This window comes from Solanum stenotomum, chromosome 10, assembly GCF_019186545.1.
Source record: "Solanum stenotomum isolate F172 chromosome 10, ASM1918654v1, whole genome shotgun sequence".
NCBI lineage: Eukaryota > Viridiplantae > Streptophyta > Magnoliopsida > Solanales > Solanaceae > Solanum > Solanum stenotomum.
Genome location: NC_064291.1, coordinates 26,948,660 through 26,975,447, shown reverse-complemented (window position 1 = coordinate 26,975,447; position 26,788 = coordinate 26,948,660). Strand labels below are relative to the sequence as shown.

Genomic DNA, 26,788 nt, shown 5'->3' with positions numbered 1-26,788 from the left:
AAATCTATGTTGATAATTATTTTCTTGTTGATTACCTCCTTGGTCTGGAAAGTAGCAACAAGGCGAGTTCTAACGTGTGCACTCGTTAAAAAGACTTCTAAACGAAAGAATTATCAATGCATGCAAAATACTATTCAAAAATTGTTTATTTACTATTCATACTTTGTTAATCGCTTATGGTTCCCACAACCCTAGTTGTGGAGTTTAGTTACCCATAATCATATGAACACAATTCATTGTTTTAGATGAAAGAATTATGAACTTACGTAAGAAGAAAAATAAACCCAGAAATTCAACCTGAATTGCAACACCAAAATCTTCAAAATGAACTTAGGAAATTAAGAATTTCTAAAGTTGCAAGTTAATCTCCCAAGTCAAGAACTAGAATAAAATAATAATTTCTAACCCCCAAAAACGAGGTTTACATGCCCTATTTATAGAAAACAAGTCCTAAATTAAAAGGGGAACAAAATAAGGGAAGTTTGCTCAGGCACGCGTCTTCATTCCACGAGACTGACTCACGGACCGTCAATAGATCTACGGTCCGTGAGTCCCTTCCGCCAGCTAGGAGTTAGAAAATATTTCAGCTTCCAAAAATCAGCTTCTCTAAAGTAAACGACGGAGTTGCAGTACGGACCGTAGATCGATCTACGGTCCGGCAATCCCTCTTTGTGCTCCATACTTCAAATTTTTCAAACATCAGGTACAGGAACCCTCGCAGTATCAATCTACGGATCAACAGTACGGTTCGTAGATCCATCTACAGACCGTCAATGGCCATCGTAGTTCCATACTTGGTCAGATTTCCCTGATTTGCCTTCCATGTCTTGCCTGCTGATCTACGACCACCATCTACGGAGCGTCAATGGACCTATAGTCCGTAGATCACCTATGTAGATGCCGTTTTCTGCATTTCTTCAGCTGTCTCGTTACTTCCGCTCCTGAACATCTTTCCAGCAAAATATGATAAAAGCACATCAAAACCAATACAAAAAGGCCCTAGACACACACAACTTGTAAGTGAATCGTATTAGAAATACCGTAAACTCACAATATATCATAGGATTTAGTAACACATGCTTAATGAATCAAGATGAACAATTGCATTCATTCAATAAGTACATACTTGCAAGAGATAAAATCAACCAACACTTTGATTTCAATAAACTTGGAAACTCTCATTCAAACTTAGTTAAGAGAAATGTCTTCTTAGATCAAACCAAGATACTGAAATAAAACCCTACAAAAAGTATTTATAGTTCTCAGAAATTCAAATTTAAAAAATAGAAAGTGCAATACCCGAGGCTTGTCTTACGACTAACCTGACGGCCCATCATAAGACTGTTGGTCTGTTAGACCAACCATCAATAACTTCTAAGCATATGGCCACCTCTTGTAGGTGCGACGTTAGTGATGACAACTCATCAAGAGGTTGACAACCTGTCAATTGTTGACGTCAGTGATGCCTGAAACATCTGGACCTCCAGCACATGTGACGAATCAAGTGATGGTCCATCACAGGTCTGACGGCTCATCAATGATGCCATTTGGGCTGTTTTACTAACATTTAGCTCCATTTCACTTTATTTTTGTCTTTAAACATTTCCTGACTAACACAATGTTAAACTATCAAACGACATAGTTATTACTTAAGATCGCAAATATTCTTAGTAAAAAGCCTCAGGTGTGCCATCAAATGCTAATACGTTAATGATCACCCTCCATGGGCCATAAATCCTTGGATGAGTGGACCCTCTGATCCTATCAAAGCCCTGAAACTTCTATATTTTTGATATTTTCTTCCACGATTGGTTCAAGCGTTTGTGGAACCTTACACGGACAGTACAAGCCATCCATGAACCTCTCTTTAGCGAAATTTCCTTGAAGTCTTGTGGTGTGGTCTACTGACCCACCTACGGTACATATACGCAACTAAGACCCATGAATACCGTCCTTCCTAGAAACCCAAAAATTTCAACTTTTTGAAGATTGATCCACAGAAGGGTCTACAGTCCGTGGATATCTTTACAGGCCATAAAGCTTCCCATCAAACCCTGTATCAAAAACCTTTTTGCACCAGAATCTATAATTTTCCCACTTTTACTAACTCATACACTTCTGAGGTGTTAATCGGGGCTTTCCAGCAAGAGACTGGCCATTTTAGCGGTCCTGAGATTACTTTCGTTGTAGTCGCTTAAGTGTCAAGGAAGCCTTCCAGCAAGAGCCTAGTTGCTTTAGTGGCAAAGGTGTCGCTTTAATGGCAAAGACGTTGCTTTAGTGGCAAAGGCATTGCTTTAGTGGGAAAGGCGCCGCTTTAGTGGCAAAGGCGCCACTTTGGCGGGGTAGCCTAAGAATCCAAGTGACTGCTTTAGTGGCCATCACTAGTAGTGTATACCCATTTTTTGCTCGTATTTCTTGTTTGTTCTTCAAATTGTGAGTCTTAGAGGGCCTGTTTTTAAGTTGAATTGTTGGATTATGTTAGGATGAGCTAGGAGAGTATGTTGTGTTGTTGATTGAGTCGTCAATTATGTTAAAACCATAAGTCTCCTTCTGTATTCCTTCATTTAGTCTTCTTTGGTGAATTTTTGTTCTTATTGATGCATTAACTATTTTGGGTTGAATTAATCTCAGATTTCTACCCATCTTTAGGGCACGAGCGCCTTAAGAGGAATTGGACCAATTGATGGAGTTTCGACCCGGAGTGGATCCCTTATGACTCTGAAGGTGGTTTCGTTCTACGGGCTATTCTTGAATGATGATGAGTTGGTTATATTGGAGTTCTTAGGAAGGTACTAACCACGACATGAGGTCAACACATACCTTTAGTTGCCATAGTTTGAGGTCTGGGCACACTTTACTAGGCACGGTTTGAGTCCGAACACACTTCTATTAGTCTAGTTTGAATCCTGACATCTTAGTTCTATTGGCTTCGTAGGATCCCTTTGTCACGCTACGAGTTCGCGGTCAGCCGTTTCAGTTCCGGATTATACTTAGTCATATGTTTAAAAATATATTGAAGACTAAAATTAACTAAATAATATATGTAGTACTTTCAAATTTAAATTCCATCTTTATTTCATGTTTAATGATCTAACTAGATCATGTGGTGATACCACTTATTGAAAAACTTTATAGAATTCACTCAAGATCACAACTAAATAATTAGATAGAGATTTGAGTACATAAGAATGAAAAGGAAATTAACTTTGTTCTACTGCAATAACTTGATTGAAAAAGATAATATCTTCTAAACCTTGAGAATTGTTTCATTTAGTTGTTCTTTCAGTTATTGGAAAAGATAATATCTTCTAAACCTTGAGAATTGTTTCATTTAGTTATTCTTTCAGTTATTGAAAAAGATAATATCTTCTAAACCTTGAGAATTATTTCATTTAGTTGTTCTTTTGTAAGATGGAGAGAGAAGAGAAAAAAATGTCGTTCTTTTGATTTTGGGACCATGTTTATTTATAGATTTTGAGTTGTCTTTTCACCTTAAGAAGGTTCCTTTTCAATAAGCCTTCATTAAGCTTAAGAAAAAATTCATGAATTTTGTAAGTAATATAAAACAAATCTACATCAGTAGATGTTTATTTTTAAGGCCTAAAAACTTTAATACTTTATTAAATCATACAATTGAATTCTCTAATAACAACATATATAATTACATATATTTTAATATGTAAGTCCATAAAATATATAAACTACTAGCACACCATTCATCGTTTGAGCTTGCATTAATATCTCAGATGGTCACTCAACTTTGACTAGTTTACTTAGAAAGTCACTCAACTTTAAATAGTTTACTTAGAAAGTCACTCAATTTTGTTTTATGACTCAAAAGTCACTCAACTATTGATATTTCACTTAGAAGTCACTCAACTAATGATATTTTACTTAGAAAGTCATCCAACTGATTTAAATAAATTTTTTCATTAAATTTTGTTGAAATACAATTTCATTTTAAACTAATTTTAAAAAAAATAAAAGATGCTTATTTTGATATTTTATTGAATTTTGTTGAAATATGTATATGTTTTAAAATAATAAAAGATCGCTATTGTGCATCTTTTCAATTACTCCTTTTAATTTAGTAAAAGATTTCTATTTAAAACGTATAGTTGTAATTGAAAAATTAAAATTAAAACCTACAGTAGCATTGCTTATAATTTAATAAGAAATAATAAAAGATTGCTATTTTAAATTTACAGTAGCAATTAAGAGAAAAAAATGCTTTTCTGTTCTCGCAATTGTTTTACTGGAATTAAATGTGTTAAAAAATGTTATTGTTCGTTTTTCAAAAAAAAAAAAAATTGTAATTAAATAACTAAAGAAGCCAATAACATGAATAAAATAAATATCTTATTATTTCTTAAAAAATAATTTAAAATGAAAATTAGATGTTAACAAAATATAATGAATACATTATTTAAATTTGTTGAGTGATTTTCTAAGTGAAATATCAATAGTTGAGTGACTTTTTAAATGAAATATCAATAGTTGAGTGACTTTCTAAGTGAAATATCAATAGTTGAGTGATTTTTGAGTTATAAAATAAAGTTGAGTGACTTTTTAAGTAAAAATATGCAAAGTTAAGTGATCATTTGAGATATTATCCCTTGTTACTAATATATTTGAATTTGTATTTAATTTATCTAAAAAAAATTTTACGATCAAATACACGTGTTAAGAAATCTTATTTTGCAAGAAAAAGAAAAGATAAGCTTCTTCTGTCCTTTAATAATGTTTATCCAGTCTATTGCATTTCTCAATGAGAAAAGATAATGCTGACACAGTCTTACTCTATCAAGACTTGGAACCAAGTCAAAAATTTCTGGTCAAGTAGAAAAAGAAAGATAATGACAAATTTTAGAAAAGAAAGACTAAAAAAATCAGTAATTTTTAAAAACGTGGTGCCAAAGAGGACACCAATTTTGAGAGAAAAAAATTTCGAAGTAGACTAGTAGGCTTCTGGATATACATCATTTTCATATACTTTTCAAATAATGAAATGCTAATAATAGTAGTGACATTTATTATAGTGATATATTCATTATAACCCCTTATAACAATCACAATCAAATATTGTGTTATAGCATTTTGTAAGAAATATATTCCCTATAAAAATAAAATATTATATTATTTATGATAATCATCATTAATATTATGCAATTCATATAATAAAATTTCAAAACATGAATATCTAAAAGGAAAACATTGTATTTAAATGTGGTCTATCTATTATTTGATGACTTCACGAGGAAAGACTATTGATATTTGTTTTTCTTTATATTCATACTATTTTTATTTTTAAAAAATAATTGATTAATAAATATATTATTTCTTTTTTATACAAAAAATTGTTAAGTGTATTATCTATATACTTTTATTTATAACAATTAAATAAGATCTAAACTGCAAAAATCATATTAATATAAAATTTCACTATATTATCGGAAATGAATCTATGATGGCAGTCAAACTATGTTGTTTAAAGTCTACCCCTTTGTTGCGGTTATGTTCATTTCGTGCTACCCAAACTAAATTGTATACTATGCGCACACGTGTTGACGGAGACGCGTGTGGTTACTCACTCTTCTTATATAGTGATAAAGTGATAATAATAATAGTAGAAAAATATGATCATTTCAAAACACCATCACATTTTATTTTATAAAATAAGCCATGGGAATTGAGGTTTCTATGTTATTTACAAGTTCCCTTCTTCTCTTCTTACCCATACTAGTCATTCTTATCATAAAGTATTACAAAGTATCAAATCCTTACCAAAAATTGGCTCCAGGTCCATGGAAGTTGCCAATTATAGGAAACCTTCATCAGATGGGCAGCTTACCCCATATATCACTAGCAAATTTAGCAACCAAACATGGTCCCCTCATGCACCTTCAGCAATAGTCATTTCATCGCCTCAATTAGCTAAAGAAATGATGAAAACTCACGACCTCACCTTTGCTAATAGGCCACAACTTAGCGTTGCGAAAATAATGTTCTACGATTGTCAGGACATTGCTTTTTCTCCATATGGTGATTACTGGAAACAAATAAGAAAGATTTGTGTAATGGAACTTCTTAGTACCAAAAATATTACATCATTCTTTCCTATGATGGTTGATGAAACTTATCTTCTTGTTAATTCCATTAAGGCCATGTCTGAAAGACCAATTAATATTAGTGAAAAGATGTATTTACTAGCAAGTGCAATAATTTGTAGAGCTTCAATTGGGAGGACTTGCAAGGATCAAGAATCTGTGATTATGTTAATGAAACAAGTTGCATCTTTTGCTGGAGTTTTTAATGTTGTAGATTTGTTCCCCTCCTTGAAGATTCTTCATTTTATTAGTGGGACAAACAGAAAATTACTTCAATTGCATCGTAAAGTCGATCCTGTTCTCGAAAGAATCATCAATGAACATGAAACAGAGCAATTAGCAACAGAACATATAGGAGAAGATCTGGTGGACGTTCTTCTGAGACTTCAAGACAACAACGAATTTCAGATTCCTATCACAAGAAATAATATCAAAGCCATAATACTGGTAAGGGCATCAATCTTTCCTCTTTCATTTCTTCAACTACATGCTCCCTCTGTTTCAAAAAAAATTATTTATTTTAATTTGGAACGGAATTAAATAAGACTTTTTATTTTGTGATATTAAATTAAAGTTATATCAAATGTATTAAAATGTCATTTAATTTTGTGATCTTAAACATGTCACGTTGCAAGCTGAAATTAAAATCTTATTAAGTAAAGAAATAGGTCATCCTTTTTTAAACAGATTAAAAAAGAAATAAGGTTATTCTTTTTTAAACGAAGAAAATATCTTTGAGTTATGAAAATTCTTACATACGACTGTAATATAATAAATTAAAAGTTGGATACTCATTCAAATTAGCTTCTTGAATCTTCAGATGTATTTTTTAGGTGGTTGGATTATGTGTGTGATGTGCAGGACATGTTTGTGGCTGGAAGTGCAACATCATCAACAGTATTAGAGTGGGCTATGTCAGAACTGTTGAAGAATCCAAGCATGATGGAAAAAGCACAAGCTGAAGTTAGAGAAGCCTTCAATGGAAAGACAACAATTGATCAAACAGATCTTAAAAAATTAAAATACCTCAAAATGGTTATTAAAGAAACTCTAAGATTTCACCCTCCAGGACCCTTATCAATTCCAAGAGAATCCAAACAACAATGTTACATTAATGGATACACTATACCAAATAAAACAATAGGTAACATGCTCCTATACTTTCTTTATATACTTATCTCAAATTACTTTTCGTTTTGAAGTGCAAAACAAAATTGATATTTTCCCATTTATTTTTGAGTGATAATTTTTTTAATGAGAGTACAAAACACATTAATTATGAGGTTATGTTATCATTGTCTCTGTCTCTGTCACTTTTACAATTTTTTCCATGTTTTACCCTGAGTATTAATTACTTATTTTTAAATTATTTTTAAAAATTTAATACTAAACAATAATTGATAGTGTAATGTTATAAAAATAGTCATGTCAATCATTATTCTTTTAATAGGGTACAAGTAAAAGTGAACAAAGAGAGAATCATTCAAATACCAAGTATAGTATAAAATAGTTAAAATTATATCCTAATTAATACTCCCTCTGTACATATATTACTTGTCTATTTTTTACTTGACACATCAATTAAGAAAATAATAACAGATAGTCAGTTTACCATTTTAATCCCAACTAATCGGTGCACTTGGCATATAATAGGTATTGTGAATATGTGGGCACTTGGGAGGGATTCAGAATATTGGGAAGAAGCTGAGAAATTTGAGCCAGAGAGATTTAATGAAAGTCCACTTGATGTTAGTGGAAATCATTTTCAATTCATACCATTTGGAGCTGGTAGAAGAATTTGTCCAGGCATAAACTTTAGTATGGCAAGCATGGAGTTATGTCTAGCTCAGTTACTTTGCCATTTTGATTGGAAACTTGTGAATGGAGCTAGTCCTCAACAACTGGATATGACTGTCAACTTTGGTAATGTTGCATCAAGGAAAAACAGTTTGTACTTGCTTGCTTCTCCATTTCTTAAACAAGATGCACGTTGAAAAATCCAATTTTTAGGAAATTTAGGAATCATGTTATCTACGTATATGGTTAGCATTTTCATTTTTTATTATTAAATTGTGTTTTAGGAAAAAAGTTATCATATAAATTACTTTGTTGGAAGCCATACTTCTTCATATTTTAAGCTAATTAATCCACCAAACCATGCTCGATAAGATTGTTTTAACCCATATAAAGTACATTATGGCTTGCACACGATTTTGGTCTTAGAAAATGAAGTATTGAAGGAGGGAAAGAGAAAACAAACATGAGAAGAAAGGAAGTGTGAAGAAAGTGGAGTTGATTAACTTTGTTCATACAATAAAATTTTACACCGTATAAACATACATAAAGTGGTTTGTCAAATCCCTTAAATCCTGAAACGTGCTTTCTTATATTAAGCTTGAATAAAACTTACCATAAAATTACAGTAATCTTCTGAATTCTAGAACTTTACAACAAAACAATCCAAAAGCTCCAACAAAATATGAAGACATCACTTTCCCTTGATGGAAGTGTTGTTGGATACTCCAAACTTCGCTCTAAGAAGCTCAAATCTTTGTTTCTATAGGGCATTTGTTTCATTGTAACTTATCTTGAACCCCAAATTAAGTAAGTAGCTATGGATCCGTGCATACAAGGTCTTAAGTGCTTGTTTTAAGCCATACAGAGCTTGTCTCGCGCTCCTTTAAAACTCACAGAATGCTCTACATAAACTCTCTTCAAGATATTCATTAAGAAAGGTGTACTTAACGTCCAATTGAAATACTTGTCACCCTTGGTGTGCTGCAACTGCAAGAAGAAATTTGATGGTATCAAACCTTGCAATTAGTGCAAAGGTTTCATGAAAATCAATTCCATGATGTTGTGTATACCCTCTACAACCAGCCTTGCTTTGTACTTGTGGTGTGTGCTATCTGAATTTAACTTAATCTTGAACACCCATCTAATTCCAAAAACCTTTTGTGAGGAGGACTAGGTACATGTACCCATGTATTATTCTTGTTAATCATATTGATCTCCTCCTCCATGGAAGCCTCCAATTCAGGAATTTGCAATGCATTGTCTACACTTGTTGGCTCCAATATATATATATATATATATATATATATATATATATATATATATCTTCAATTGATCTGGTACATTTTACTACAAAATCATCAGAATCCTCTTCCTTTGGAATCAACTCTTCTTCTTGGATACTTCGTTCTTGATTAGTGATTTGTAAATAAGAAACAATCATCTTTTTCAGTATGTTGCAACATTTTCATCAAAGTTAACACTTCTACTTACATGTATTTGTTCTGAAATAGGATTTAAAATCCTACAGCCTTTTAAAGTGGTGTTGTATCCCACAAATATTTCAACATCAACTCTATCAACTTTATACCTTTTAACTTTAGGAATATAAGAGTAACAGATAAAACCAAATATCTTAAGATGATCATCTTATTGCTTGGTTCCAATCCATGCTTCGTATAGAGTCTTTCCTTCAATGGCTCTTGTTGGCAATCTATTATAAAGATAGACAGCGATATTGATAGCTTCAACCCATAGCACCTTTGACAAGCCTTTCTCAAATAGAAGACATCGAGCTATATTCATAACAGACCTACTTTTTTTCACTTGCACCATTTTGTTGTGGTGTGTAAGTTACTGTAAGTTGATGATGAATTTCTGATTTCCAAAGAAAATCATTGAATTGATAGGAAGTGAACTCAGTCCCATTATCATACCTTAAGATTTTTATAAAAGAACCACAATGATTTTCAACAGTTTCTTTAAACCTTTGAAACACAACAAATACTTCAGAATCCAGATTTATATTTCAGAAAGTAAACCCAACAAAACCTCGTAAGGTCATCAATCAAAAGAAAATATATTTTGTCGTTATAAGAAGGAATGCTTATAGGTCCACACACATTAGTGTGTATTAGTTGGATCTTTTCAGAAGCTCTTCAGGCTTGATTCACAGGAAATGGTGATTGACTTAGCTTCCCAATTTGACAAACCCCACATACATTAGATGTTTCATTTATGGAAGGCATATCTATCAGAAGTTCCTTATTTTGCATCATTTTAAAATATTTAAAATTGGTGTGACCAAGCCTTTTATGAGAGGCATAACTTTTATCTTGCATGCCGACATAAGCTCTAATCTCAGTATGTTTCCAATCAAGAGGGAAGCTTCTGTTATTCATTTTGACTGAGAGCAATTTTATACCAGTTGGATCCATGATTTCATATACTTTATCTTTAAATAGCAAGTCATAACTTTTATCAAATAATTGGCCAACACTGAGAAGACTCTGGCTAATTTCAAGAACAAATAATACATCAGATATAAGCTTCATACCTGACGGAGTTTGAACAAGAATTGCTCCTTTGCCCTTTGCATCTCAAGTCTTCCATCTCCAAGTCTGACTTTGGAGAAGTAATTTTTATCTAGAGACCAACTAACCATACAATTTCATCCAATGTAAAGGCTAAGCTTATATATTCAACTTCTACGGAATTGTGTGAGATAGTGTTGTGTTTCTTAGACTTCCATGAAATCAAAGTGCTTCCATAAATTAATAGATATCCCGTGATGAACTTTATAGTATTAGCATATGAGGCTCAATCAAAATCACAATAGGCAATCATTTGATTGGTGCTAGGTGAAGGCAGAGATTACTTGACATATTTAACCACCCTTTTTTCAGCCTCCATATAGGATGTCTTAGGTTCATGCATATATTGGCTAAGGTTTCGTACAACAAAAGTTATATCAGGTGTAGTTGTTGACACCCAATTTTGACCCTTCACCATATAGATTACTCATAAATGATTTAAAGTAATTAGTTTTTATAAGATTCAAAATATTTTCAAGATATTTTTATGTAATTTTGTTGTTTTTATGAATTTTTTTGAATGATATGTATGTTTTTATATAGTTGTGTATATAATTAGTACATTTTATGAATATTCAAAAATCATCTCAATTTTTTTAATTCTACTTAAATATTAAGTTAATTAGCTTAGCTAATTAATAGTTTATATTTTTGAGTTAATTAGTTTATAATTAAGTTAATGATTTTATTTGATTGAGATTAAAGAGCTCGCTAGTTAAATATATTAATTCGTCGTATTGAAGTTTTAACCCAATTCACTAGTTAAATTCAATTTGGCCAAATTTGTAATGCGAATTGGTTGTAATTGAAATTTTAATTGGCCATTTCTTCAGTTGCAAATTTTCACCACTTTTGGCCTCCAACTTGAACCAATTCTCAAGCCAAGATTTTGGGCCCTTTTTCCTTCACTCTTTCCAGCATCCCAATTCTTTTGTTTTTCCTCATCAGTAAACAACATTGCAATCCAACCACAACTCAGCCCACTCTTAATTCCAATATCAACCAACCCAATTGCTAAAGACCCAATATACAACAATTCAAACCAGTGACGCGTACAACAACACAATACAAATGTGATAACCCACTGATTTGTCTTCTTCCTCAATGCCCAAAGCCCAGACGCGTGAACCAAACCCCGAGCTCTAGCGAAACCCAACAAACCTAAATTGTAGCCCACGTCCTCTTCTATCCCTTATCCTTTGCCTACAAGAACTCTCAAGAATCATCACAACTTTAGTCGTCTACCTTTCTTGTCTTGGCCTCTAAATCCTTTGAAATCCATTGGAAGTTGTTGAAAATTGATGGAGAATCATCACAACTTTGTTCTTGCTTCTCGGATCAAAACTCGTTGGTGGTTGATTTCTCAGCTCGTTTGGTCTCAAGTTTGTTGCTCCCAAAGAGGTAACCTCTTCCGTCCATAACATCCTCAGACTTGCATTTCGTTTCCTCTTCATTGATATATGCTTAGCTTTGTTTCTGTTTCAATAGTCTTATTTCTCTAGGATTTCATGTATCGATTAATAACTTGTTGTGCCTCTGGACATGTTAGGAAGCTAAGAATGTCGTATTATGTGTTTGTTGCTGGTTTATTACTATGGGGTCCATCCCATGTTTTTAATAGTCAACTTTTGCTACTCAATTGTTGCTAGGAATTGTTAAAAAGTAACAATGGTAGTAAATGTTGAATCGAATAATTGGCAGCAAATATTGAATGGATTGTGCAATCTGCAGTTGAAAAATGCAAGTAACTAACCTTTTTGAATTGCTCAAATGGTTGGGAATTTCTCTATAAATAGAGAGACCTTTCTCTTTTATAAACACACCAAGATAGAGAGGAAAAATATATTTGAGAGTAAAGTGAGGTATTCCATAGACTATACAAGACTATTTCTGTGAAGAAAAATAGAGGGTGAGCGACATTTTAGTAAGGTGGTAAATCAAAAGAGTGTTATTGCTTTTGAGGCTGTAGTAGTAACTTTGATTATTATAATCGTGACTATACAGTGTAAAAAATATTTTCTATAGTAATATCAGTTGCTCCTCTTAGCCCATGGTTTTTACCTTATTAAAAAATGTTTCCATGTAAAAATCTTGGTATCACTATTTTCCCATTTTATTTCATTATTTTGACCATATATATTTTTGGTAGTTCGCGTTTTCCCAACAAACTGATATTAAAGTCAAGGTTTTATCTGAGTATGCTCTGTGACTGCAGCTGTAACGACCTTCTCCCGTCGTTATAGAAAAGACATCGGGGAAAATATTTGGGACCGGAAAATTTTTTGGTAGTAACTTGAGATTTCCTAGCCTAGTCCAATTTGGATGAAATCGGAGTCAGTGATGTCTAGGGAAATCTAGTAATGAATGAGAGAGTTGATAATGAATTTGATTTACATGAGTGGATAGCTAAGACGTTAAGGAACCCATACGACTTTACGGAATCAAATTCAGGCGAGTAGAACTCCTGAAATTGATCTTAGCGTGAACGAGTAGTTTCTGAGTGTCATGGGTTGAAGATAGGGGTTTGAAACTCTAAATTCGACTATCTATTTTAGTGCAAGCGGCCAAGGCGGGGCCGCTGTGGCAGGTCGGGTCCCGCTACGACAGGACAGTCGTAACTTAAGTTGGAAACAAATCCCAAAAACATTGTTGTTATACAAACTTCGTTCTTAAGAGTTAGGAGATGACCCTAGGCGATTTCTTGGCAGTCTTACTCTACTTTTGGTGCAAAAGGTAAGAATTTTACTCCCCTAATCCATCTTTCGATCCGTAGAACGTAGAATCTTGGTTAATTATTATTGGGGGAGGGTTTTTGGACTGAATTAGATAGTGAGAAAAAGCCCTAGCTACACCTTAGGATCATGAGTTTGGTCTTGGGTTCTTGAATTGTCGTATTCTGGGTAAATTAGACCTTAATTATTGATCATCGTATTGAATTGATTGTTTGTAGACCTACAACAAGCGGAAAGAATCCAGAAAAGGAAGAATAAACTTCCTTAGGAGGATTCAAGCTTGTTTTCTAGGTAGGTGATAGTTTGATTTCTTGTTTGTGTAATGTATGTTAGCTATTGCTTCATTGTAATGTGTGTATGTATGCGAATGTTGTACTATTGATCACACCTAATGCAAATGAGTATGAATGGATGATTGTATGCCATGAATCAACACTTGATTGTATGATTTTGAGAATGTATATTGTGATTGTGATTGTGGCTTGTAGAATGGATCGAGTGTTACATTCCAACACACAAACTGGGATTGGAAGCACATACCGACATACATATTGGAACGGGTGTCACGTTCTAACACACTAACTTGGATCGGGTGTTACGATATGGCACACTAACAGTTTGGGTATGGGTTCCATGAGAGAACCATTGACTTGCCACATATACGTGTTATTAAAAATGTTAAATGGTACATTGCTCCTTAAATGATAACTGATATTGTATAGGTTCGGTATATGCATGTTTACCTTGTTGTGATTCTGATATATGTTATGCTTACTGGAATAGCCGCGTGATCGTACCAGTACACTGTTGTTGTGTAATGTTTACTAATACTACACTTGCTCTTTCTTTATTGAGTACAGGGGATCTTCAAGCGGCTCCTGACAGACCTTACTTAGGAGATCAGTGATCAGATCAGATTCAAGGATGAGCCAGTTCTTTCAGGCTGCCATGGGTCCTCTATGTTTTAGTCCACTCTTTTCGGACTCAGACTTTCTAGTTAGATATTCATTTGTTCGTGTTGGGGATGCGCCCCCTTTGCTTATAATTGTTGAACTTTAGAGTTTTGATACATTGGTTTTCAGGTTTTAGGGAATATTTCTGTAATGTTTTGATAGTCGTTGTTAGACATTTGGAGTTTATGGGAACTCTAGCTTATTTCTACATTTAAACCTCCTTATGTATCTTTCAATGTGTAGTTTTTGAGTTAGCTAATTAGTATTAATGGTTCTCCCACCGGAGAGTTAGTATGGGTGTCAATCACGACAGTCTGGATCGTGACAGCAACACAGTCTTAACTTCCACATCAGAAAAGATTTACTTTGGTTTGCAATAACTATATATTTTTTGGGGAAAACGATGGAAGCCAACACAAGTAGAATGGTTACTTTGAATGGTGTTAATTATGTCATTTGGAAGAGAAAAATGGAAGATCTACTTTATGTCAAGAATTTTTATCAACCATTCTTTATCACTGTAAAGCCTGAAAATAAAATAGAAGAGGAGTAGAATATGTTGCACAGAAAGGTTTGTGGATTTATTAGGCAATGGGTTGACGATAATATATTGAACCATATTTCTGGAGAAACACATGCTCGTATCCTATGGGAGCATGTTGAAAGTTTGTATGCTCGAAAGATTGGAAATAATAAGATGTTCTTGATAAAGCAAAATCTATGTCTAAAATATCATGATGGTTCTCCGATGATAGATCACCTTAATAATTTTCAAGGGATCATAAACCAGTTATTTTCAATGGGAATCAAGTGAAGATGGCAATGAAAATTTCCTAGCCACCAACACCACAGAAGATCTTGTTACCGTCCTTGATACGGATCTGATAAATATTGCTTGTGATGAGTCAAGATGGGTTGGGGACATTGGTGCCGCATCTCACGTGACATCAAGGAAGGATATTTCTCTTCCTATACTCCTGGTGATTTTGGAACCTTGAGTATGGGCAATGAGACTTTATCTAGGGTGGTTGGTGTTAGTACAATTTGTTTGGAAACTAGTGTTGGAACTAAACTAGTTTTGAACAATGTGAAACATGCACATGGTGTTTGCCTGCACCTAATTTATGTTGGTGTTTTGGATGAGGAAGGATATGTTAGTACCAACGGTGATGGAAAATGGAAGCTCATTAAGGGTTCCTTGATTGTGGCTTGTGGAAACAAACATTGTGGTATGTACTGGACTACAACTTCTACTTGTATTGATATGGTGAATACGGATGAGAGCGATAGCTCTTCAATGTTATGGCACAAGAGGCTTAGCCACATAAGCGAGAAAGTACTTAATGTTCTAGACAAGAAGAAATTATTGTCAGATTTCCAAAGTGCTAAATAGAAAAGTGTGAGCACTGCTTGGCTAGTAAACAAAATAGATTTTTCTTTAAGTCTAACCCTCATTCAAGAAAGAACAGTTGCTTGAGTTGATGCACTCTGATTTTTGTGGTCCAATGAAGGTCAGGACATTGGGTGGTGCACTCTACTTTGTCACTTTTATTGATGACTTCTCGAGAAAACTTTGGGTTTATGTATTGAAGACTAAAGAGAAAGTGTTAGGTGTCTTCAAGCAGTTTCAGGCTTCAGTTGAAAGATAAACTGAAAAGAAACTAAAATGTATTCGGAACGGTGGTGAATATTGTGGACCGTTTGACAAATACTGCAAGCATCAAGGTATTAAACACCAGAAAACTCCTCAGCTTAATGGTTTTGCTTAGAGGATGAACATGACCTTGATGGAAAGAGTTAGATGTTTGCATTCTGAAACAAAGTTGCCAAACTTATTTTGGGTGGGGGGCTTTATTGACCGCGACACATGTTATTAATCTATCTCATGTTGTTGCTTTGCAAAGTGATGTTCCAAATAGAGTTCGGTATGGAAATGATGTTTCCTATGACCATTGTGAGTATTTGGTTGCAAAGCTTTTGTACATGTGCCAAAAGATGAGAGGTCAAAGTTAGATACCAAGATAAGGCAATGCATCTTCATTGGACATTGACTTGATGAATTTGGTTACATGCTATATGATCCAATTGAGGAAAAAATTGTTAGAAGTCGTGATATTATTTTCATGGAGAATCAAACTATTAAAGATAGTGACAAAGTGGAGAAGCTAGAATCTTCAAGTTCTGATGGCATAGTTCATCTTGATGAAGTTCGTCACACAAGTGTGCGTGATGTTGTTGGGCTTGATGAACATGGTGATGCCCATAATCATGTATCGAATCAACACGTTGACGTTGATAGTAACAATGATGTTGTTATCGATGATCCTCCTTCTCATGAACTTGTAGATGAATTAAATATTCCACTTAGGAGGTCCACAAGACAACAGAGTCCTTACTCTCATTATTCAATCAATGAGTATGTGTTACTCACTGTTGGGGGAGAACCTGAATGTTACGTGGAGGCCATGGAAGATGAGCTCAATGATCAATAGACTGAAGCCATGTAAGAAGAGATGAAATCTCTGCATGAGAACCATACTTATGAGTTGGTGAGATTGATGTTTGCGTAATCAAGACACAACTTCCAATTCAAGTGTCTACGATCCTACAATAGTAATATAACCCAACCGAATGGGTTGGGGTCGAGTCTCAAGGGAGCGGTTTCTGAGAATTAAGAGTTAAGCGCGAATATGCTAGAGTTAACCATAGCTAAAAACATTATCGAGTAAAAACATGATAAATCAAGGGGTGACACGAATGTCAATTATCAAGGGGGGTTTTGTATTCAACTAGTGAACAAAAACAGTAAAAACAAAAAGATGCAAATATATGGAGACGGGATTCTTGGGATGTGATAGGAATATGGGATAAACTTCACAATCGGGTAAATGTTATTGATAATCAATTGCTGAACATTTGTAACTAGGCTAGACTTTAGTGGGGTAAATTCTCTTTCGAGCAAATTGCCCTGAATCAACTCGATTTCTCTCGAACACCGAGTTGCCGCAATTAAGCACAACCTCATCCTTGGCCCATTCACTCTCTCGAGCTGAATGTGTGGGAAAAGGCCTAGGATTCACTGTCTCAAGCTGAACCCACGACGACACAATAACCACCTACTATCGATTTAGTAGTGTTAGTTTTCAAACCTCTCTCTCAAGCAAGTCGAAAACACTAAGATGAAATCATATTTGCAACTACAATCCCATTAAGTTCAAACACAACTACTAAACGAAATCACATTTAAACAACAAATAGACTAACAATAAGCAATACCCAATAGGAAATTTAACCCATATTCACAAAATCACACCCCAAGAATTGGGGTTTTAGCTAGACATAGGAAAAAGGAAGAAAATGATACCAAATCGAAGTAACATCAACTGGGTATGATTTCTATTCACTTCAAACGAGGCTAGGATGAAGAATCTTCAACACCCACTTCCAATTTCTTGGAATTGGAAGTCTTCAAATTTCTTGGAATTGAAAGTCTTCAAATCTTCAAAAGCTAAGCAAAAATGTTCTCTACTTGAAAACTTAGAAAATAAAAGGTTATATCTGAAATTGCATACATAGATAAAAATTAAAACTAGTATTTATAGTTGTCAAAAGATGTGTTGCGAAGGATCACTCGGTGCAGTTAGTTGAGATCGCCGATGTACTCGGCGATCTACCCTTTTGTCTGCTTCATCGCCTTTCAGCTATTGCCTTCAGCATTTTCGCATTCTGGATCATTGGGCGATATAGTACTGCTTCGAAAAACTGTTCGGTGATGCGCCGACTACTCATTTTCATTGCCGACTTGATCTTTTCCTTCAGGGCTCAGCACACTAGAACTTTGGGTGAGGTTAAGGCCATTCAGCGATTCGCCTAATGCATTAGGCGATCCTCAGGCCTTCTTTTATTCGTCTTTTCAGCCGTTTTGTTCCTTTTTGCCAAGTAGTGTCCATGCTTTACCTCAAACTCCAAGGACGTGAAACTTAATGATTTACATCAGTTATTGAATTGTAGACTCATCAGAGATTGCCCAAGGGCATGAGAGCTTGAAGAACAAGTGGGTGTTCAAATTTAAGGTGAAGAACATAAGTTGAAGCCCATGTACAAAGATAGATTGGTTGTTAAGGGATTTGGTCAAAGGAAGGGTATTGACTTTGATGGAACATTTTCTCATGTTATGAAAATGTCCCCCATTCGTATAGTTCTAGGTTTGGGTGCTAGTCTTAATTTAGAGATTGAGCAGATGGATGTGAAGACAGATTTCCTTCACGGTGACCTAGAAGAAGAGATTTATATGGAACAAACTGAGGGCTTCAAAGTAAATGGTAAAGAATTTTTTTTGTGCAAACTCAAAAGGAGTCTCTATAGTCTAAGGTGAGCTCCAAGACAGTGGTGCAAAAAGTTTGAATGTGTTATAGGGGAGCGAGGCTACACGAAAACTTCTTCAAATCATTGTGTATTTGTACAAAGAATTTCTGACAATGATTTTATCATCCTCCTGCTGTATGTGGATGATATGTTGATTGTGGGCAGGAACACTTCCAAGATTGACGAGTTGAAGAAATAGTTGTGTAAGTCTTTTGCTATGAAAGACTTGGGTCATGCCAAGAAAATTTTGGGCATGAGAATTACTCGTCTTAGAGATAAAAAGAAGATTCATTTGTCACAAAAGAAGTACATTGAACATGTACTAGAGCGCTTCAATATGAAGAATGCTAAGTTTGTTAGCATACCTCTTGTTAGTCATATGAAATTGAGCAAGGACATGTGTCCTACAACTAAGGAAGATTAGTGTGTGGGTAAAGCTATAATCCCAACCAACCTTGATAGTTTTGAGAAAGTTGTAGCATCATCGAGGATAATTGAGAAATCCAAACTTGTGGTCATGGAACCCCATCAAGCTTTTACTTTAGTGCCAAAAGAGGGTCAGAACAAGAAAGCAATTAATCATTCTCCACCAAAGCCTTTGCCTTATCTGTATCAATCCTTTCTAGTAGAGAAATATGTTAACGATGAAGGTCTTGGAGAAGGAATTGAGAATCTTTTTAAGGAAGGTGATGATATGCTTAAAGAGATGATCCAGACACCTGGCATACAAAACACTGAGCCAATGGAGGAAGTGATTAATTGGACTTCCACTCCGCTCTTGATTCCTCACTCATCTTGATAGATAAATATGAATTTTATTCTATTTCTAAAATCGGTGGTAGTCCGAATGAGGCCCAAGACCCATATTTTATGTCATTTTACCTTATTATGTTTTCATTTTCCTCGTAATGTTTTGAAAATGGTAAAATGACCCATGGTCATGGCCAAATTTCTTATTTCCTTATTTTCAATGAAGGACCCATCTGTTGTGAAAATTTTCTTTACTTGCTTTAATTCTACTATCTAACACTCTTTGTTTTTGTTTCTGTAAAAATAATTTTAAACTTGTCAATATCATGTCATGTCACAAGCTAAACAAACATAATGCGGTAGATGACGTTGGGGTAAAAATGTATGATGATGAGATCATGATATCTGAATATCATACCAAAAAATTGAAACAGTTTGGGAATTAAGGATGAGTCGAATCCAGATGAGATAGAAATTGTGAAAGGATGAATACGTCAAAGAAGCCAAAATTGGTGTATGCTTGACAGAAGTTCAGAAAAGGGAACTCATCAGTTTGCATAGTCATTTATCTCTTAAGTTTTCAATCGAATCAAATATTGTCAAAACCTATTATGTTTAAAGACTCAGAGTTTCTTTTATTTGTTTCTCTGTAATCGCATCAATTTCTTATAATCACTTTAGGCTTTACAGTTAGAAAATTTTCCCTTGCAATGAACTACGTATGACCTGAATTCTCAAGAATGAGATATGTATGTGGCCTATGTTGGCCTCGGTAATTTTCTTAGAAACATTTCCTACTTATGTTAATCTTTGAGAGGGGAACTACGTTTGACTTGATTCCTGCCACAATGGGATTCGTAGGCTCCACAACGGCTCGATCATATTTCCCATAAGATTTTCATTTCTCGAATTAATGAAAACTGGGACAAAAGTTTTGAGAGGGATCCATAAATTCTAAACAGGAAGATCTTTTCTCTAACAAGTCAAGTGGTGATACATTAGAGTTGCAACTTGGACAGAACTTTTGAGAAGGTCTCAAAGATTTGACAAGTCCTATATCGACAGTTTGAGATACGCCGAGACATCTAGGTGGGGCAGAAAATTTTAAGAATGGCTTCAAAAATTTCAACATGCATCACTAGAAGTTTGTAGTAAGTTTTGAATATTTCAAGCATGATTAGAAGTTTAAAGCTAACTTCAAATGATCTTTGGCATTGTTAAAGTTCATAGTCAACTTCAGCAATCCCCGACACCATTTGATTTCAAAAACAACTGCAAAAATTCCCAATTATAGTATATTTCAGGAGGACCATATCCAAAACTTCCCTAGCTTTAAGTATCTTTTGAGTTCTCCAGAGAAAGCTATCGGCTATGCCAAAGTTTTGAATCCAGGACGTTCATTTAAGCTATACATGACATGATATTAGATAATGACCTTTCTCAAATTGATTTTTGAAAATCCATTTTTCTTAAACGCTTTTAATATGGAAAATATTTTGTATAATCTGATCTTAGATCTATCGAGAAGTGTGAGATTGGAGTGATCAATAGAAGATAGCAAGACAAAGAGTAAGCAATCGAAGAAGTCAACACAAATTAGTTTTTTTTAAAAAAACTAACAATTTTCTATGGATGCAGGTTAATAAGAATGCCACAAGATTATCATATTCCTCCATTTTATTGAATACGGAGAACTCAAAAGGGCAATGAGCTTCCCAAAATTGACATTTTTTTGTGGATGCAGGATAGTCATTGAAGCTTTTTCAGAAGAAAAAGAGACATCAAATATGAGCAACAACACCTCGTTCAAGTCTTAGCAAAGCATGAGTCACAATGAACACAAAATTTTCAAAATAGGAACAAGTGAAAGCATCACTCTCAAGATATACAAGCATCTATAGTGACTTCGAATTATATTTTTCAGCATCAAAGACGTTTGAAGAATACTCACAAATCACGTTGATATCAGACGTGGTAATGTGAATCACCCAGAGGGACATTTCAACAGTATTATCAAATGAGATAATACCGCCACCTAGAGGGATATCTTTGTAGTATTATCAAATGAGATAATATTACCCCCCCCCCCCCCATAGTGACATTTCTGTCATATTATCAAATGAGATAATACCACCACCCAGAGGGATAATTATGTCGTATTATCAAATGAGATCATATCATCACCTAGAGGGACATTCCTACCATATTATCAAATGAGATAATACCATCACCTAGCGGGACATTAATACAGTATTATGAAATGAGATAATCCCATCACCTAGACGAACATTTATGTTGTATTGTCAGATGAGATAATACCATCAACTAGATGGACATTCCTATAGTATTATTAAACAAGATAATAGTATCACCCAAAGGGACATCGTCATCATTCTACCAAGGATGAATCATCATCCTAGCAATGTAGCAGAATTATCCTATAAATATATCATCATCATCCTGTCAATGGAGAAATATTATCCTACGATTGGATCATCGTCATTCTACCAATGAAGAATCATCATTTTACTAATGGAGAATCAACGTCGTCACCCTGCAAACGGAGAATCATCATCCTACCATGTATTAGCATAATTTTATCAATGAAACATCATCATTAACAATATATTGCATTATAGAAAATGTCATCATCATGTCGCATCGTTAAAACTAACGGAGGTTGACGTCAGAATAATTATAGAAAGAACATGTGTCAATTATGGTAAAACATACCACTTCTCTATTTAAATTGCAGTTTCTACTCTTAAGTTTATCTTAGTCTTTGTCGAGAACACCTAAAATGATGACCATTAGGGCGGATGACATAAAAATGATCCAACACAACGTGGAACTTTTTCTTAATAGCAAACAGGGACATAGCCCGATGAGGAATATCAAACTCTTAGGACACGAGCTGTTGAGAGACTTTCATCCCTATAAGACCACACCCCTTTCAGAAGGCATGTGGATATTTCTTTGGATTTTTGGTTTCATTTTTGCATCTGGAAAACTTCAACTCTCACTAGAGGCAACTTTCCAATCAAAGTGACAATGCACTAAGAGCTTTGCAAATTTTGTCTGTGTAAGTTATTACTTATGGATGTGAAGAGCTCCACATTCATAGCTGATGAGTGGTACATTTGCACTCATTTAGGGTCCATTAAGCTCAATAATTAGTGTCCTCAATGCCTAATTTTATTCTATCTTAATAGAATATTGATGATTTACAGTTATGAAGGTAATTATACAAGGCAATGAATGATGTTTGAAAGAATGACCAAAAATACAAAAAGAAGTGAAATGTAAACATGTTGATCGCCTAACATAAAGGGCAGATCGCCAACTGAGCACGACCTCAACCAATTTCACAGTGCATAGAACTTGTGTTTATCGCAGAGGGTCGGCGTACTCCAGTTGAAATAGTGATGCACCGAATGAGAACAACGGTCTTGATGCACATCACCCAAAGAGACAGTGTGCAGTGCAATGATTAAATGCTCGAAAGGCGAACCAATGTGGTATTCATTAATTTACCAAGCATTAAAGGCTGACTCAATCGAGTTCACCAATTGAGGTTCAAACACCTGAAGCCTAGAGCATCACAAGGCTAGCTGAGGTGCGAAGGGGGATTTACCAAACATGTTTGGTTAGCTCGACCAATGTCATTGAGTCAGTCATAAAGTGAAGTTTTGGCCAAATTTTGGGAAAATATAAATAGCCCTAAGGATAGAACATTTTAAAGAGTGTAAGAACATTTTACCTTTAAAGAACACTTTTCTAGATTTTGCGGTTTTACAATTTGGAAATTGAATTTGATTAATTAAAGTTCATTTGGGGAAATGTAGGCAAGAGTATGCACCAAAGTGGGTTTACTCTTAGTTGGTTCGTTTCATGTTACCCATGGCTACTTTCATGTACGCTATAATTTCTTTACTTTTTGTGATAGGTGACTTAAACCCCAAGATTTTGGGGTGCTCAAGTGGGGTTGGGTGTTGATTTAATGTAGTGGGTATTGTGCTATGTTATGTTTAGTTGGTATTCATACATGAATTTGGTCAAATTATCATGAGGTTAACTTAAGGGTTAAGGTTGCAAACTTAATTCCTACTTTCAATCTTCGATTGATGCTCGAAAGAGATTAATTGGAGTGGGTAATTAGTTCAATACTATAAATTTTAGTTTTGATGTATGTAACTTGCTTGAAAGAGAGGTTATGGGTTGGATCTATTTTCCCTTTTTTTTGAAAGAGAGAATAGAGTAAGGTATTGGGTTGTTTAGGATTGGAATATAGATTAGAATGAGAGGAGATTCTATGCATATATTCTTTGGGATTGAAAGATGATTAGTGTCAATGAAGATGACTTAGCATATTCCTGAATGTTCATCAGTATAGAGCATCACAATCACCTCTATGTGATATCGATTTCCGATCACCGCACCCCTAGATTGCTTGTTAACTCCTGATTTCGTCTATATTTTAGTTCAATTACGATAACTGATAACCAAAGCTTTATATTTAGTTGGTGGTATCACCCACCCAATTGTTCTTACTATTACAAATGAGCTAAATTAAAGTCAATTTCTTGATAAGAAATTCTCTATGATATACCATTCCTTGTGGGATTCAACCCCGACTCTTCGTTGGGTTTTTTATTGACTACAACCGCTCACTCTTATAATTTTGGAGATTGATATGAGCTATTTTAATAATGGCACCATTGTCGGTGAGTGGTGGTTGAGAATTCTAATTGAGAAATTTGATTTTTAATTTTGTTTATTTGTAGTAGATTTGTTGTATAGTGTTGTTGTTGGCTGCGTTGCATGTTTGATAAACTGACTGTCCATGGGAGTTATTATGAAAGTTACTATGGTCAAAATGACATCATGGGTGATTTAAATGACATACCCATTAATGTCATTCAAATCACTAGAGCAATCCGGATACCTCCTACAACCGGGAGGATTGTGTTTCACATCATCGAAACTATGATACATTTGCTCTAGATGAAAGGAATATTTGGGGGTCTAGCTCATGAGGACCCCTATGAACACCTTAGGAATTTCAAGGAGGCATGTGGATCCTTAATGTTCAAAATATCTCCCAAGAATATGTAAGGTTGAGGTTATTCCTATTGTCTTTAATGGGAGAGGCTACAGGATGGTTGGACGAATTGCCAAATGATTCAATCACTCCATGGGAAGAGATAACTGATGCCTTCTTAGAGAGATTCTTTCCACCCTCGAAGATGGTTTAACTTCATCTCCAAATCCAAAATTTCAAGTGTATTGGAGGTGAGCCTTTGTATGAGACATGGCAGAAGTTCAAGAAGTTGCTATTGAAATGTCCAACACAGGGCATTCTGGACAATTTGCAATATTTCTATTGCAGCCTTGATTTAGTCAATAAAGGTGTGGTTGATCAATTAGTCCAAGGTGGATTAATAAGACAACCGTATTATGTTTTTGCATTGTTACTAGATGATTTGACTAAGGTCAACTGAGCATGGAACACTAGAGAGGACCAAGTATCTCTTCTACAAGTGGATTTGAGAAAAGAACAAGTCGAGAAGGACCATGAAAGAGATAAAAATATTGCCAAAATGATGACCCAAATGAATTTGTTGTCTAAACATGTCATGGGATGTGGAACTAAGTCGGTAAATGCGGTTGGAACCAACAGTGGGCAATGCCCGGATGATACCAAATTCACAGAATTATACAATGAGGAAGCTTAATAATTGGGAAATCAGGTGCCGGGGGGGGGGGGGGTCACACTAATTATCAACGATAAAAGCTTTGAGAAATAAATGGGAGAGATAATGGCTATAAAATGGGAAAGAAGAAGAGGAAAATAAAATAAAATAGACTAAATAAGTCCCTCACGCATCAATAGCGAGTGTATAACACTCACTTTGCCATGTCAGCTGAAAGTGTCAAAATGACACAACAGAGCCTAACATGAGGTGTCTAAAATGAACAAAGTCTAGTTAAAGTGTTTAAGTGAAAATTGTTGCCAACTTTAGGGGGCCACCGATGGGTTAGACCTACATAATAAAGTGTATAAATAATGCTTATAATGCACATAGTATGAAAAAAGGTACTAAACAAGGTGTTACTAATACACAAAGCTGATGCAAGTCAGACTGCTACTTTAGTTTTAGTGAACAATTTTTCTACAACCTTGCGGATTTTAGAAAGTGTCTATAAATCAGGTAGTTGTCCTAATATTAAAGTTTAGGCTTCTCTATATTTTTGTGAAATTTGATCCTAACCATGGTTAGATTGTGTATTTGCATACGATCGTGTAACATCATCTGACAGTGCAGTTTGAGCATATCATTGTTGGACACCTACGCGGGAAAACATCCTCAATCTACCTTGTTACTTTTGTATATTCATTGGGAAAGGGCCTAAAATACCCCTGAAATATTGAAAATGTTACAAATTTACCCTCTATCCACCTGTTGGCTCTAAAATATCCTTGCCATCCACCTTTGGGTCCAAAATTGACCACTTATTTAACGGTTTTAAATTTAAACTATTTAAATATTTTTTTAAATATGTGTCACTCAACTATTGGTTATAATTTAATTAATTAATATAATTTATAAACTCATCCATTGCCCACCCATTACTAATTAAACTCGCCCCAAATCCACCTTAAACAAAACCATGAACCCTTTCTTTCCAACGTTATCTTCCAACTTCTATAAAATGTCTTATGTTTGGAGATTGTCGTGTTTGTGGGCTTACCATTTTTGCAGATTTCCGTGTTTGATACCAAATTATGTAAACAGAGTAGCACACAAGATATTAGATATCTGTTACCCAGGGGACTTAGATTTTCTCCAGAGCACCTGTATTGGTACTAAGAGAGCATGATGAAGGCCATGACAGAAGACAGAAGATATGATGAAGCACATATTAATAAGTTATAAACCTAGGAGAAATTGACCGCGAAGAAGACAACATTGGAAAGGAAGGGTTCAAGGTTTTGTTTAATAGGTGGATTTGGGGCGGGTTTAATTGGTAATGAATGGGTAATGGGTGGGTTCATAAATTATATTAATTAATTAAATTATAATCAATAGTTGAGTGCCATGTATATTTAAAAAATATTTAAATAGTTTAAATTTAAAATCGTTAAATAAGTGGTCAATTTTGGACCCAAAGGTGGATGGCAAAGGTATTTTGGAGTGAATAGGTGGATGGAGGGTAATTTTGTACAATTTCCAATACTTCGAGGATATTTTAGGTCTTTTTCCATATATTCATTTGATTCATTATTATTGTCATTAACATTAACCATGTCTAATAAGCAACTTAGAGTTAACAATCTACTTGTTTTTGTCATTTCAATCTTCATTTTCTTGAGTCATGTTAACTAATTCAGTTATATCAATTTAAGAGTAAGCACATATATCGACTAATAATATCGTCATTATTCAATCCCGTCATTATAATCTTGAAACAACTTATATTCAAACCAAACA

The 26,788-nt window shown here is 34.5% G+C and overlaps 2 protein-coding genes across 4 annotated transcripts in view; both read left to right on the top strand.

Annotated features, from left to right (window-relative positions):
- Positions 1–26,788, top strand: part of LOC125878283 (aspartate aminotransferase, chloroplastic) — a 936,263-nt gene that overhangs the window by 410,596 nt on the left and 498,879 nt on the right. The window lies entirely within an intron of this gene.
- On the top strand, positions 5,681–8,228 carry LOC125878286 (premnaspirodiene oxygenase-like). Its single transcript, XM_049559509.1, has 3 exons — positions 5,681–6,554; positions 6,969–7,251; positions 7,761–8,228. The coding sequence occupies exons 1-3, from the start codon at positions 5,805–5,807 to the stop codon at positions 8,099–8,101; spliced, it is 1,374 nt and encodes a 457-aa protein (XP_049415466.1). The 5' UTR covers positions 5,681–5,804; the 3' UTR covers positions 8,102–8,228.